The 14,305-nt window shown below is 43.2% G+C and overlaps 1 protein-coding gene across 14 annotated transcripts in view; it reads right to left on the bottom strand.

The window, feature by feature from the left end:
• Positions 1-14,305, bottom strand: part of LOC132767607 (methyl-CpG-binding domain protein 1) — a 68,509-nt gene that overhangs the window by 27,839 nt on the left and 26,365 nt on the right. For 9 of the 14 annotated variants that reach the window (XM_060762733.2, XM_067464307.1, XM_060762739.2 and 6 more), the window contains exons 6-9: positions 9,555-9,640; positions 3,581-3,621; positions 2,506-2,649; positions 2,212-2,346 (exon numbers count right to left, since the gene is read on the bottom strand). In XM_060762733.2, the coding sequence (XP_060618716.2) occupies positions 2,212-2,346; positions 2,506-2,649; positions 3,581-3,621; positions 9,555-9,640 (406 nt within the window). Of the gene's footprint in view, positions 1-2,211; positions 2,347-2,505; positions 2,650-3,580; positions 3,622-9,554; positions 9,641-9,793; positions 14,304-14,305 lie in introns of those variants that run through there. The other 5 variants (XM_060762742.2, XM_060762743.2, XM_060762745.2 and 2 more) reach the window with 3 other exon arrangements.

The following is a 14,305-nucleotide window of genomic DNA, read 5'->3' as shown; positions in this document are numbered from 1 at the left end:
AAAATGCATTTGCAAATCCTGTTTGTACATTTTGTAAATATTGAGATGATGAAGATTAAGGCCTTCAGATATTTTGGATGAAAACCTGAATCTGTGTTTTTACTAAACAGTGTGTATAGCTAAGGTCAGATGCTGGCAGTTAGGATCTGCTAATAGACATGCTGAAGCATGTTTGCACTGTGAAAGGACTTTGCTGTATTTTGCTTGCTTCTGGGGCACTTGCTATCCAGCTTGCAGCAGTTGAGGGAGGTTGTGATTTGGAAACTACAAATCACTTCATGTACCAGCATCCTGCAACAGAAAGGTAATTTGCCATAAAACAACAAACTTGTGCCATTGTAGACAGAGTAGATGGGTTGGGACATATTTTATGTTCTCCCAGAGCAGGCTAAACTTTCAACTTTCTCTACTCTATTCAGAGATTGGGATGGATCCTGATCCTTTCTGATAAGAATCAAGATAAAGTACTTGCACCGATTCTTGGATAAGTCGATACAGAGTTTTGAGTATATATTTTTACAAATACCAAGTATAAATAATATTTCTGCCCTGGGCACAGCAGGAATCCACCACTAAAGTATCCTCAACAGACAGACAGAATCTTACATTTTCTAAAACTAAAAACCGCATTTTTCACTTAACTGGATTCTATTCTAAGCACATTGGATATTTTTCTACCTGCCCCTTCCTCACTATGTAACCCCATAGTGAAGAATGATGAGTTGCATCCTGGCATTAATAAGCAGAAATGGGAGGGGGCCAATCAGTTCTATGGCTTAGCCTCAGAAAACAGATCCATAGATGTTCACTTTGAAAGTATACCTCAATCTGAGGTTAACACATACTAAATCCATGCAAATCTCAACTATGAAAGCCTTAAAAATACCTTAAATATAGGAGTTTAAAGTCCGTCAATTGGACTTACACCAATTTCACTGGTATTTTCTGCTTCTTTACCCAATTCACCCCCTCCACAAACTTTGCAGCATTAAATTTGGCGGCATAATCTGCTATATGTATTCCTTGCCAGTGCTGCTTTTTCTTTGCCAGATTCCCTGTCACCACCCCACCCTAATAGTTCAAGAATCTGCATGTTTGGGGCCTTTTGGTTTGTCTTTTGAGTGCTATTTTCACCCTGAAAAAAAGGACTGGCTGCATCTGTTTTCTCTTCTGCAGACAGGCTGTTTCTCTGCTCTGGCAGAGAAGCAGCAAAGAACTCCCCTTTCCACTATTTTCCACTCAAGTACGAGGGGTATTTTTTAAGTAAGGTTCGCTTTGTTGTAGACACTAGTAGTGCGCGCGCATACCGCAACGAGCGCGTGCGTCGTGTACCAGCATGCCTCGGGAACAACTGTGCTCAGTTTCCGCTCTGTAGCTAACCTGTACGGTTCTGTTCTGTGCTTTAAAAATGTTTAAGACTATCAACTCACCCGCCGATGAATTTCTGCAGCAGGCAGGTTCTTTGCTGACAAAAACCGTATCACTGAGCAAACCACATGCGGTGGGTGAGTTGATTGTCTTAAACATTTTTAAAGCACAGAACAGAACCGTACAGGTTAGTTACAGAGCGGAAACTGAGCACAGTTGTTCCCGAGGCATGCCGGTACATGACGCATGCGCCCGTTGCGGTATGTGCACGAACTACTAGTGTCTACAACAAAACAGACCTTACTTAAAAAATATCCCTCGTATTATAAAAAGCTACTTGAGAGAATAGTAGGGGCAGTGTTTCTTTAAGAGTGGTCGAATAGTAGGAACATGGCAGCAGTGGTCAGGATCAGTAGACCACTTAAGACATTACTGGCACTTCCACCTCTCCTTGAATGCATCCAAGGAGCCTCTTAAAAAACCCTCATTCAGAGATTGTATCAAAATCCATAATGTTGGAATCCTCACCCTATGCATGAGGTCAACACAGTGATTCAGTGAAGAGTAATACAATTCCAGTATCTTGAACACAACTAGTTTTCTCCAGCCATATATAGCAGCAGACAAAAGGCTTGAGAGTTGCTTGAGAGTGGACACAGCATTATGCTCCCCTCTTCAGCGCAGTATCATGGCCAGTTTTTCCCTGCAGGCAAATTCTTGGCCATTATCCACCATCTCTTCTTCCTTTTCTTCTTACTGGTACATCATTGCTGTTTTGATCCTTCCCCCCGTACAAGTACAAAAACAAGACAAGCATGCATACATGCGCACACACTCACACACCTTGCGATTGAGGCAGCGGCGCTTGAGGCATTTCCACTGCCGCTTCATGCCTGGTTTCTGCCTCCGCAAACAGATAACGCAGCTACCACAGTCTTCTGTTATCTTGCAGGCCTGACACATACCACATTCAAGGCCCTGTAAAGGATGGGGGGAGATGAGGAGGAGAGAGAGAGAGAGGAAGAAAAGTGGCTAAGCCTTGAAACAGCCCTCAAGTGCTGTTAGAAGGAGAGGCTGGGGTCAAACTAGAAAGGAACCCAAGGGAGGGAAATAGCAAGGATAAGCAGCCGGTGATACCTGTTTGACAATCTTCAAGCATCGGCGCAGCAGGCATTTGATGCCAATGTGTAGCTCTGGGCTTTTGGCGCGCTTGAGACACACACTGCAGATGCCGCAGTCCTGAGACATCTGGCAGGCTTGGCACACACCACAGCCAATTTGCTGCAAGGGCAGAGGGGTAAGGGTAAGGAGGGAGGCAGGGAAGGCGACACCACAAACCCCTCACCTCAAAGCTGTACTCTTAGCCAGTCATCTAGGCCAGCTGAGACTGTCAGGAAGAGCGCACCCGCCAACAATAGGCCAAAGAAGAAAAAGCTTTAATGAGGATCGGGTTACTGGGACACTGAGTATAGTCCATGTTCACTTTATTACGGTCAATAACCAGTTTGAGAGAAGAGGAACATAGTCCCGTACAAGCACCGAGCATGGTATCATCCATACTGGCAGCAGCTCACAAAGCTCTCAGATCAAAGTTACTTATGTGATCCACAACTCAAGAACTTTCAAGCAAAGATGCCAGCATTACCACCAAGCTGAATCTTTTTAAATGATATTTCCATCCTGCTCTTATACAGTGCTTCCTCATATTTCTAGTCAAGGGACCAAGAAGAGCTACATTTCCATTGCAAGTAATTAGGAGCCTATTTACTAGGTATATAACTTCTGGTTACCAATCGCAATGCACTAATCCATCCACAGTGGAGTCACATTGTTCTGAAATTACTGGGGATTTTGCTATTATGATTTTAATTTCCTGTCACTGTTCTGGGGAGGCAGAATAGCCTTCCATCCATCTCTCAACTAGAGGGTAGCAAATGCTTATACTCATATGTTTTATACGCCTTCTGTACATATACTGGAGAGTTTTCAAGCACAAGGGGGAATGCAGTCATTGCAGGTCAGCTAACTAAAATGGGACACTGAATGAGAGATAACAGCAAGCCTGAGATGCCACCACAAAATGCAAATCCTGGTCATACAGACAAGAGTTCTCTCCCTCTCTCACACACACACATAAACGCACACATAGACAACATCAGAGGTCCATATTTTAATATTAATTTTAAGTGGGTAAATCATCCACAGGTGTTACCTTGTAATATCTCTGTTCCCGGTTGAAATCCCTTCTTTGAGCTGGAAACGACAAGAAGGAAAAAAATAAAAACTATGCAAGGAACAGGTATAGACAACTATAGAAAAGAGTTCACCATAACAGATAAGCTATTTGTTCCATTCGTGTCATGCAGGTATTCTGCCCTGTAGCCGAGGCAGAGCAGCTGAGGAACAGTCACATACTTTCTTACTTAGGCGATCCCTCGTTGGACGAGTAAGATGGTCTTCCATCATGGGTTTCCTTGTGGGTCCGCATGTGGCTGTGGAGCCCTATTCTTGCTCTGCATCTTCTTCCGCAGTGAGGGCATTGGTTTCCAGGTGGAAGGCGGTCCCGGTCGGGGTTGGCTTGACGCGCCTTCCTCCTGGCACGTTTCTCTCTTTCACCCTCCACTCGTGCCTCCTCGAATTCTGCAGCACTGCTGGTCACAGCTGACCTCCAGCTGGAGCGCTCAAGGGCGAGGGCCTCCCAGTTCTCAGTGTCTATGCCAGAGTTTTTAAGGTTGGCTTTGAGCCCATCTTTAAATCTTTTTTCCTGTCCACCAACATTCCGTTTTCCGTTCTTGAGTTCGGAGTAGAGCAACTGCTTTGGGAGACGGTGGTCAGGCATCCGGACAACGTGGCCTGTCCAGCGGAGTTGATGTTGGAGGACCATTGCTTCAATGCTGGTGGTCTTTGCTTCCTCCAGCACGCTGACATTTGTCCGCTTGTCTTCCCAGGAGATTTGCAGGATTTTCCGGAGGCAGCGCTGATGGAATCGTTCCAGGAGCTGCATGTGACGTCTGTAGACAGTCCACGTCTCACAGGCATATAGCAGGGTTGGGAGGACAATAGCTTTATAGACAAGCACCTTAGTATCCCTACGGATGTCCCGGTCCTCAAACACTCTCTGCTTCATTCGGGAAAATGCTGCACTTGCAGAGCTCAGGCGGTGTTGTATTTCGGCGTCGATGTTGACTTTGGTGGAGAGGTGGCTGCCAAGGTAGCGGAAATGGTCGACATTTTCTAGTGTTACACCATTAAGCTGTATCTCTGGCATTGGAGAGGGGGCGGCTGGTGACTGCTGGAACAGCACTTTGGTTTTCTCGATGTTCAGTGACAGGCCAAGCTTTGTGTATGCTTCTGCAAAGGTGTTGAGAGTGGCTTGTAGATCTTCTTCTGTATGCGCACAGACGACATTGTCATCAGCATACTGGAGTTCTATAACAGATGTTGTTGTGACCTTGGTTTTGGCTTTCAGTCTGCTGAGGTTAAATAGCTTGCCGTCTGTCCGATAGATGATTTCCACTCCGGTGGGAAGCTTCCCATCAACAAGGTGTAGTATCATGGCGATGAAGATGGAGAATAAAGTTGGGGCAATAACACATCCCTGTTTGACACCCGATTCCACCTTAAATGGGTCACTTTGGGAGCCATTGCTGTCCAAGACTGTTGCCATCATGTCATCGTGGAGGAGCCGCAGGATGTTCACAAATTTGCTTGGGCACCCGATTTTTTGGAGGATGGTCCAGAGAGCGCTGCGATTCACTGTGTCGAATGCCTTTGCAAGGTCGATGAATGCCATGTACAGAGGTTGGTTTTGTTCCCTGCATTTTTCTTGGAGCTGTCGTGCAGTGAAGATCATGTCCACAGTTCCTCTGGAGGGGCGGAAGCCGTTCTGGGATTCTGGGAGGGTGTCTTCTGAGAGGGGCAGAAGGCGGTTTGCAAGGATTCTTGCGAGGATTTTTCCAGCAGAGGTTAGAAGGGAGATACCTCGATAGTTTCCGCAGTCTGTTCTTTCCCCTTTTTTGAAGAGGGTGATGATGGTGGCATCCTTGAAGTCTGCTGGGATTTTCTCGGTCACCCACACTTTTACTATGAGCTGGTGGAGTTGGTGTGTCAGCGCAGGTCCTCCCTCTTTAAAGATTTCAGCAGGGATCCCATCCGGTCCGCTGGCTTTGTTGTTCTTTTGTTGGCTGATGGCATTGCTGACTTCTTCCAAACTAGGCAATGCTGCAAGCTCATCCCTGGTTTGTTGTTGCGGGATTTGTGAGAGGACCTCTTCGGCCACACTGGAGCTGCGGTTTAGGAGGCTTTGGTAGTGTTCTTTCCAACGTAGTGCAATTGACTTTTGGTCCTTCAGGAGTTTGGTTCCGTCTGATGAGCGTAGAGGCTGTATGCCATGGTTTCTTGGCCCATAGATGACCTTTGTGGCTTTGAAAAATCCTTGAGCATTATGGGTGTCTGCCAGGTGTTGGATTTCTTCAGCCTTCTTTGTCCACCAGATGTTCTTGAGTTCTCTTGTCCTTCTTTGGACCTCAGCTTTTGCAGTGGCGTAGATCTTTTTCTTAGCAGCACAGTTGATGTCTCTCTGCCATGTTTGGAAGGCTTTCCTTTTCTTGTCGATTAGCTGTTGGATCTCGATGTCATTTTCGTCAAACCAGTCTTGATGTTTCTTGGCTTGGTATCCAATAGTTTCTTCGCAGGCTTGGATGATGGAGGTCTTCAGTTTGTTCCAATGTTCCTCAACATTTTCGGGGTGTACTGTGGGTAGATGGTCCTTGAGTGCTGTTTGGAGATGGGCTCGCCTGGAGGGCTCCTGAAGGGCTTGGGTGTTCATTTTGCGCCTTGCCTTCCTTCCTTGGAGTCTGCGCTTGGGGGCGATCTTGATAGCCATCGTGGATCGGATTAGCCTGTGGTCGGTCCAGCAGTCGTCAGCACCTGTCATGGCTCTTGTGAGGAGTACGTCACGGCGGTCTCTGGCACGTGTGATTACATAGTCTAAGAGGTGCCAATGCTTTGACCGGGGGTGCTTCCATGATGTCTTGAACTTGTTTTTCTGGCGGAAGAGCGTGTTGGTGATGACGAGGTTGTGCTCCGCACATTTGGTGAGAAGCAGGATGCCATTCGAGTTGCTGTTTCCAACCCCGTCTTTTCCTATGGTGCCTGGCCACAGGTTGAAGTCTCGCCCGACTCTTGCATTGAAGTCCCCCAGGAGGATGATTTTGTCCTCCTTAGGAACCCCCGATAGGGCGGTATCCAGCTGACAGTAGAATTTCTCCTTGATGTCTTCATCAGCGTCTAGTGTTGGTGCATAGGCACTTATGATGGTTGCCCGTTGGTTTTTGGCAAGATCAATTCGGAGGGTGGAGAGTCGTTCGTTGATGCCAGTGGGTGCTTCGGACAGATGTTTCATCAGATCATTTCTTATAGCGAAGCCAACTCCGTGCATTCTTTGGTCTTCTTCGGGCAGTCCCTTCCAGAAGAAGGTGTAGCCTCCTTTTTCTTCCTTCAGCTGTCCCTCTCCTGCTCTCCGGGTCTCCTGAAGGGCTGCTATGTCGATGTTGAAGCGTCCCAGCTCCCTTGCGATGATGGCAGTTCTGCGTTCGGGGCGTTCACTGTCACTGTTGTCCATCAGAGTCCGTACGTTCCACGTACCGAAGTTCATTTTCCTTTTTTGGCCGCAGGGTGGTGACCCCACTGGACGCGGCAGTCCAGTCAGGGATAAGTGAGGCAGACTATGTTTAGGGCACCTTTTCTAGCCCCCTCCCCGTGTGGGGTGAGCAGAGTGGGTCCTAAAAAGGGCTGCTCAGTCGCGGATACAGCTGCCGAACTACTCAACTGCCTCGGACCTTGAGGTAGAACGACTGAGTCCGTACCCACCGCCCATGTGCCAGTCTGTGACTAGGGGCTTCCAGATTTCACAGTCCTGCCCCCGTCGCCACTCGCTGATCGCCATGGGTCTTTGGTTGCTTGGTTTTTATTTTCTTTGGAAGACGCCTGTGCGTGGGTTTTTTTAATGTGTGGAGGTCAGTGCACAACTGAACAACACACAGTCTTCACAGATGAGGTTCCACTGGTGATGTAGTTTAACACAATGACCGTGGCTTCTCAGTCTGTTGCAGCCTTCTTCCGCCTTCGCAGCCGTTGTAACATGTACCATGTTATCCTCCGCCTGCTCCGCCGTTGAGGTCTTTGGGTCTTCGGACTGTGCTTGGTCTGGGACCTCCCCCGCGGCCACTCCTGGGAGCGCACGACTCCAGTTGTTGTGCCCACAGGTTCATCGGAACACGCAAGCCCCCTCACCACGACAAGGTGACAGTCCATCGAGGGGGACAGTCACATAACCTATGCCTGCAATGGGAAGAATAATCAAACTGACAAAAGATGTCCTTCCGTTATATCTTATTCACAGCACTGCCTCTTTCAAAAAAAGCACAGGGAAGGACTAGAGTAGCGGTTCTCAACCTGTGGTCCCCAGATGTTTTGGCCTTCAACTCCCAAAAAAATCCTAATAGCTGGTAAACTGGTTGGGATTTCTGGGAGTTGTAGGCCAAAACACCTGGGGACCCACAGGTTGGGAACCACTGGACTAGAGATTCAAATGGACCAACCACATAATTGTTTTTGTGAATTGTTTTTTCTAGGGCAGTACCATACTCATCCCTCACTCTTCATAGACTCTAGCTAAGGTCTCCAGTAAGAGGTTTCAACAGCAAAAGCTGAGACAAGAGTATCTCTCCTGAACAAGAACAAGCTTCTTTCATGGCTGGAAGTTCAGAAAACAAATCACAAAAAAGCTATAGAAAACTCACTCCTCATAGCTAGGTCAAAAGATGTGGTATGTATGTTCTGACATTACCACAGCATTCCCCACCTTCAAAACAACTCTGGCCTCAAAGAGCAGTCTGCTCCCCGTGGCCATTTTTTTTATTTCTTAGCTATACAGATTGGCTTCAAAAGTTTGGTAGAACTGGCTGTTACATCTCCCTAAAAGACTATAAACATTTGGCTCCAACTGTTGCACATATTTTAAAGTTTTTAGTTGGCCTGTTAATTGATCATCACTTTGATCCTAAGTCCCTTTAAAGCATGGCAGAACATTTTTCAAAACATTTATTGATAGTATCCTCCTAATACACTGTACATTTGATGGAACTTATTTGTAATCTGCTTGTGTACAAGAAGGACAATTCAAGGGCCCCACATGTAGCTTTGATAAATCCCATTCAATGGCACTTATCAGGGTCAGACAGACTTTCAGTATGTTTTATGTTTTTATTATATAAACAAGTTTCTTAAACAACTCTCTTGGAACAAAGCAAAGGAAATATATTCCACATCTGGAAAATTGTATTGAAGTACAGAAACCAGTTGTGGCACGGAATTCAAGTTGCTAAGAATTTGATTTCTTTTTAAAACACTTGTGACAACAAAGATACCACCATTATTTGGGGATTATGACTGGATGACATCTTCATAGTAAGAGAAGTGACTAGGCAAAGCTTCCAATAGTTGAGCGTTTGGTTTAAAAACAGGGAGCAGAATCCAAGAAGCTATGACATTCTGCGAAAAGGAGTAAAAAGGATCACATGTAGATATTCCAAGCATGTTGCAGCTCATCTGTATCCTTAACTAGCAGATTCCTACTGTTGGGAAGTCAGCACATAGTTCTCTTGACATCTTCATGTTTTACTCAAAGCTCAGAAATTGTATTTTTGGCACTACAGCTCCCCCATTGTTTTTCTCTTGTGAGGTGAAGAAGAAATTCCTCATAGAGAATTGTCCAAAATAAAATGTGTGTTGGGGGGGGGGGGGAGGTGTGGGAGTAGAAAAGGAGTCAGAATGTAAATCAGTTGTGTGCAGTTCTACAGGTTCAGAGACCATTTCTGCCATCCCATTTGACCTCTAATGGTGTGCCTTTCCTCCTCAACCTCTGGAAGAAATCACATCCCTTAGAAACATGGGGAAGGGCATAATTTGCTACGGAATTTGCATAGTAAATGGTGCCCTCCAGACGTTAAGGTATGCACTTTGTAATTTTGAGGACTGATTTCTCCCACAATGAGACATTCAGAGGATTCTAAAAATAGCATACTTCACTCACTCTTGTATAGACAGTGACAGGAGCCAACAGACACTTGGAATGAACAAATACAACAAACCTTTATACCTAGTCTTGCCATTCCCATACCAACCTCTGCAGTCTGGGCAGAGCCACCGGCAACGTCTCTGTGTTGGAAGCATCACCTCTGGGAACTGACCCTGACAACTGGCACAGTACCTGGGGGAGGAAAACAGTTAAGAATGACAATCATATATATATATTAAAAAAACAACTTTCAACCATAGAAGTTTAACATTTATTTTTTGAGACAAAGTCAGAAGACCCAATTCTAGGACTTACAAAATCTTAGACAGGTCAGGAACCACTTACTTGCAGGACATCCTTTTTCAGTTCTGAACTTTCTTAAGAGGTGGGAAAGCACACAGAAAGTCCCGTGGTCATGGAACTGCCAAGCATCATGCTGCTTTGCACCTTCTTCTCCAATGACAGAAAAATATCTTCTTACTATGAATGTTCCTCCCAGGGGCAAACAAGTCCATTAGCTTGTCTAGTATTGGAAAATTTCTAGATTCAGAAACCACTCCCCTGGAATAATGATATGCCTGCTCAGTACCATGCTTACTCATTGAGAGAACTTTTCAAATAGCCTGCCATCAAGGACTTAAAGAGTGTGTGGTTCATTGAGGAATTCTGCTGGATTCCCTGATCAAATGATAGATGAAACACTCATTCGACTGCATACGTACACGTTTACTGTTAAATTATATGTGTAAATTTGAATATGCTTGCTTTTGATGACACTGCCAAACGCTTTTTAAAATAATGTTTATTCAGAAAAGCAAATATGTATATAAGAGAAAGAGTGTGTTACACAAGATTAATAGAACAAACACATTTTTAAAGGTTGTATGTTTTAAAACTACACATCTATCTTTAACCTACAACTACAAAACACCAACTAAGGACCAATTAAAATATGGATTGTAAACACAAGGATAAGTACAATTGCTCAAGACACAAAACTAACAGACAAAAACAAACCATTCACCTATAAACCTCTCACCCTTTATCTAATTTGTCTCTTATTAATCTAATCTCTTCATCTGGTTTTACATAGCCACACTTCTACTTTTAATGACATTTTTCTAATTAATAAATCTCACAATTAACAAATATCCCCATCACTATTATAACAAAGTAATTAAATAATTCCCAATCTTTCTTAAAATGGACAAATATTTCTCCTTATTCATCCTTATTCACCCTAGATTAACAACTAATTCTCAAATCTTCAACCATTCTCATATTCCATCTTCCCTTTTCCATATTTTTCTTCTTGCATTTGATCACCCTCCTTGTCAATCCTGTTTCTGTATTTCATCCTCAATATGCTCACTTGATATAGAATCACATCACAAATCACTGATCTTACAAAGTTATTCACCATGTCTCTATAGATTTTTCTGTTTGGCCATATAGGAATCCAGTTGATAGATCTTACCAGCTAAATGAAACTTTCAAAAAGTTAGCCAAGGCTTCAAATATTTTAACATGATTGACTTCTTCCTATTGTTCTCTCTCTCCTTAAAATTATGTGCTGGTGCTTCTAAAAATTCCTCCTGCTTGTTTATTTATTTCTCGAACATTTCTACCTGATTCTGAGTCCAGAGTTTATATTTCACTTATTTTTGGTTCATCTAAGTTAGTTCCCCAGTTAACTTTTCCAAAGAGTTGCATATCTACCTCAAATCACCTGAAAAGTCCCATCTCATCATCCTTAATTCATAAAACAGTTTGTTTCTTGTTGATCCAAAGTTCTCAATTCTTTAGAGCCATTCGTCTGGAAATCTCTAAGTTATGAGTTGCTCTACAACATCCGTGATTTTCAGGCATCAATTTTGAATAAACACACAATGATTTCGTAGTGTAAGTTCCCTTTAAGAGTTCCCATTACTTTCAAAGTTGTAGTTAATTCTACAATGTGGGGTAAACAATATTGAGCAAACAAACTTTAACTCTGTTAATTGTGTACATGTTGTTACTAAGTCCAGCTTTCCATGATTTAATAGCCTTTATTGGCCTATTTTGCAGTTCTCAGATGCTGGTGGGGGAGTTATTGCTTGCAGTCACTTGCAACTGCAGCTTTGTTGATTTATGTTCCCTTAAAACTCAGTTGGTTAGGGTTTTTTTTATATATAACTCTATCTAGCAAATAAATAGAAGAATGTAGGTCCATAAAGGAAAATAATTATTCATCAAATACAGAGATACTCATAAAGTAAATCTTCAGTTTCTTCTTTAAAAACGGACATTGGCACTGGGTTGCTGTGAGTTTTCCGGGCTGTATGGCCATGTTTCAGAAGCATTGTCTCCTGATAATGGTTGTGAGGTTTGTTGGAAACTAGGCAAATGGGGTTTATATATCTGTGGAATGTCCTGGGTGGGAGAAAGAACTCTTGTCTGTTTGAGGCAAGTGTGAATGTTGCAATTGGCCACCTTGATTAGCATTTAATGGCCTAGCAGTTTTGAGGTCTGGCTTCTTACAAATTGTTTGTGCTTGTCGTTGTGGGTTTTCCAATAGCAATTTTAAATAGGACTTCAGTGAAGGTTGCATTTTGATACTGGAGAGAGATCGTAACCTCCTCCCTTGTTGATTCCCTGCACTGTCCATCACACCATAATTCTGTGCAGATGGAGATTCTCTCATACCAATCAGAGCCTCCATTACATCCCACCTTCATTTCTAATATGGCGACTTGAAGCAATAGTTATTGTCTTTTCCACATCCAGAGATAATCTTTCCAAATGAACATCCTTTTAAGCACCAGATTTCTTTACTAATGAGGTAATTTTAGACTCTTTCTGCCCCTCAAATTTACACTAATCATCTTTTTCATTATATATTATTTATTTATTTATTTATTTATTTATATCCTGCTTTTCTCCCACAGATGGGTCTCAAAGCGATGAACAAAATAGAAAAAAAAACCCTACATAATACAGATAACCATCATCCCCTCAACCCAACATATAACCAATAAATCAATATATTGCATAAAACACCAATTACATAAATATAAACTTAAAAGTGATCACACATATCATTCTCATTTAGATCCCTATGCCTCAAGCCACTCTTTCTCTTTCCTTTTACATTATGGAGATTACACTAACATGACTTCCACCTTCCTTTCACTGGATATTAGAAATATTATAACTAATTTTCCTCTTTATGAGTGACATCTGGATTGATTTTATTTCATTACTATCTGAGAGGCATTCATCAGTGGAACTCTCTGCCCCGGAGTGTGGTGGAGGCTCCTTCTTTGGAAGCTTTTAAACAGAGGTGAATGGCCATCTGTCAGGGGTGCTTTGAATACAATATTCCTACTTCTAGGCAGGGGGTTGGACTGGATGGCCCATGAGGTCTCTTCCAACTCTATGATTCTATCTGAACATGGAGCCTGCTAGGACTGGGTTTGATCATCACCTCCATCTCACTATTTTCCTTTTGTCAAAGGCTTTCATGGCCGGAATCACTGGGGTGTTGTGTGGTTTTTATGCTGTATAACCATGTTCTAGCAGCATTTTCTACTGATGTTTCGCCTGCATCTGTGGCTGGCATCTTTAGAGGATTTTCCTTTTCCCCCTGAAGTGCTAGAGCCACAAGGTTTGGTGGAGATTTTACCATTATTTTTAAGATTTTCCGTATCTACAATCTGCTGAGAGGCAGTCAGTGAGCTGGACTCTGTTACTGTTACCAATACAATTGTCTTTGTCTTCTTCTCCAGTACCAGAGTGATGACTCCTCTTTGCGCCTCATCTTTCACACTGTCCTCCTTCTGTAGGAATCTGAAGACCTGGATGTTTAAACAAGCCTTTGAGAACGTCTAGCCCCAATGGTTCACAATTAAATATTCAGGACTGCACTTTCATCCCATGCCCTGTTCCTTAGCTACAATTTGTACTATCCCATTTCCTCCACTTATTTACAGTTTGGCCATGTTTTACGGTAGTTGTCACCAGAGGTCACTGGGCGTTGTTATGAGTTTTAAATTGTTGTATATGCTATAGTTTTACTTGATTGTATTGCACTGTGGGTTTTTTTAATGTTTTATTTCAGGCACTTTGTGCCATATGTAAGCCACCCAAAGTCCCTTAGGGGAGATAGATGTGGGGTACAAGAATAAAATTATTATTATTATTATTATTACTATTATTATTATTATTTGAAACACAACAAGATGAGTCCACAGCAGACACTCTGCTGGCTGTTGTATTGGATCACACGTAGGACTGTGTGATGTATTGGCGAATAATGTGTGCAGATCCCAGTAAGATGACCTTTTGCAGCTGGCAGACAGTAATCTTGTCCACGCCGATTGTGTTTAAGTGCAGGCCAAGGTCTTTAGGCACTGCACCCAGTGTGTCAATCACCACTGGGACCACCTTGACTGTCTTTGCAGTTCGATATTATATTATTATTATTATTATTATTATTATTATTATTATTTTCAAATTACTCCCCATTACTATCCAATACTTAAATGGAGATTTTATATAAGAAGAGAGTTCAAACATACAATCAGATGGTATGGCAGGAAAGAAACTACTGGAGGGGAAGGGGAGGTGTCTACCGTCTTAACAGAAAAGAACCTTGGACTTCTGTCTGACTAGCTGGTGCATAGGGAAAAAACAGAGTGTAGATTGCTTCGTGTCCCTATGGCTCTCAATCCCTCCACAATTGCCCACCCATTCCTGTGGCATCAGGCTGACTATTTTTATTAAGTGTCATTTATTTGGGGGCTTCTAGCCTTGACACAGAAGGTTATCCAAACAACTGGTTATCTATCATCTGAAAAGGGCTATAGAAATGCTCAC

Source organism: Anolis sagrei, chromosome 2, assembly GCF_037176765.1.
Source record: "Anolis sagrei isolate rAnoSag1 chromosome 2, rAnoSag1.mat, whole genome shotgun sequence".
Classification (NCBI taxonomy): domain Eukaryota; kingdom Metazoa; phylum Chordata; class Lepidosauria; order Squamata; family Dactyloidae; genus Anolis; species Anolis sagrei.
The sequence above is the reverse complement of the archived record's forward strand: the minus strand, read 5'-3'. Positions and strand labels throughout refer to the sequence as shown.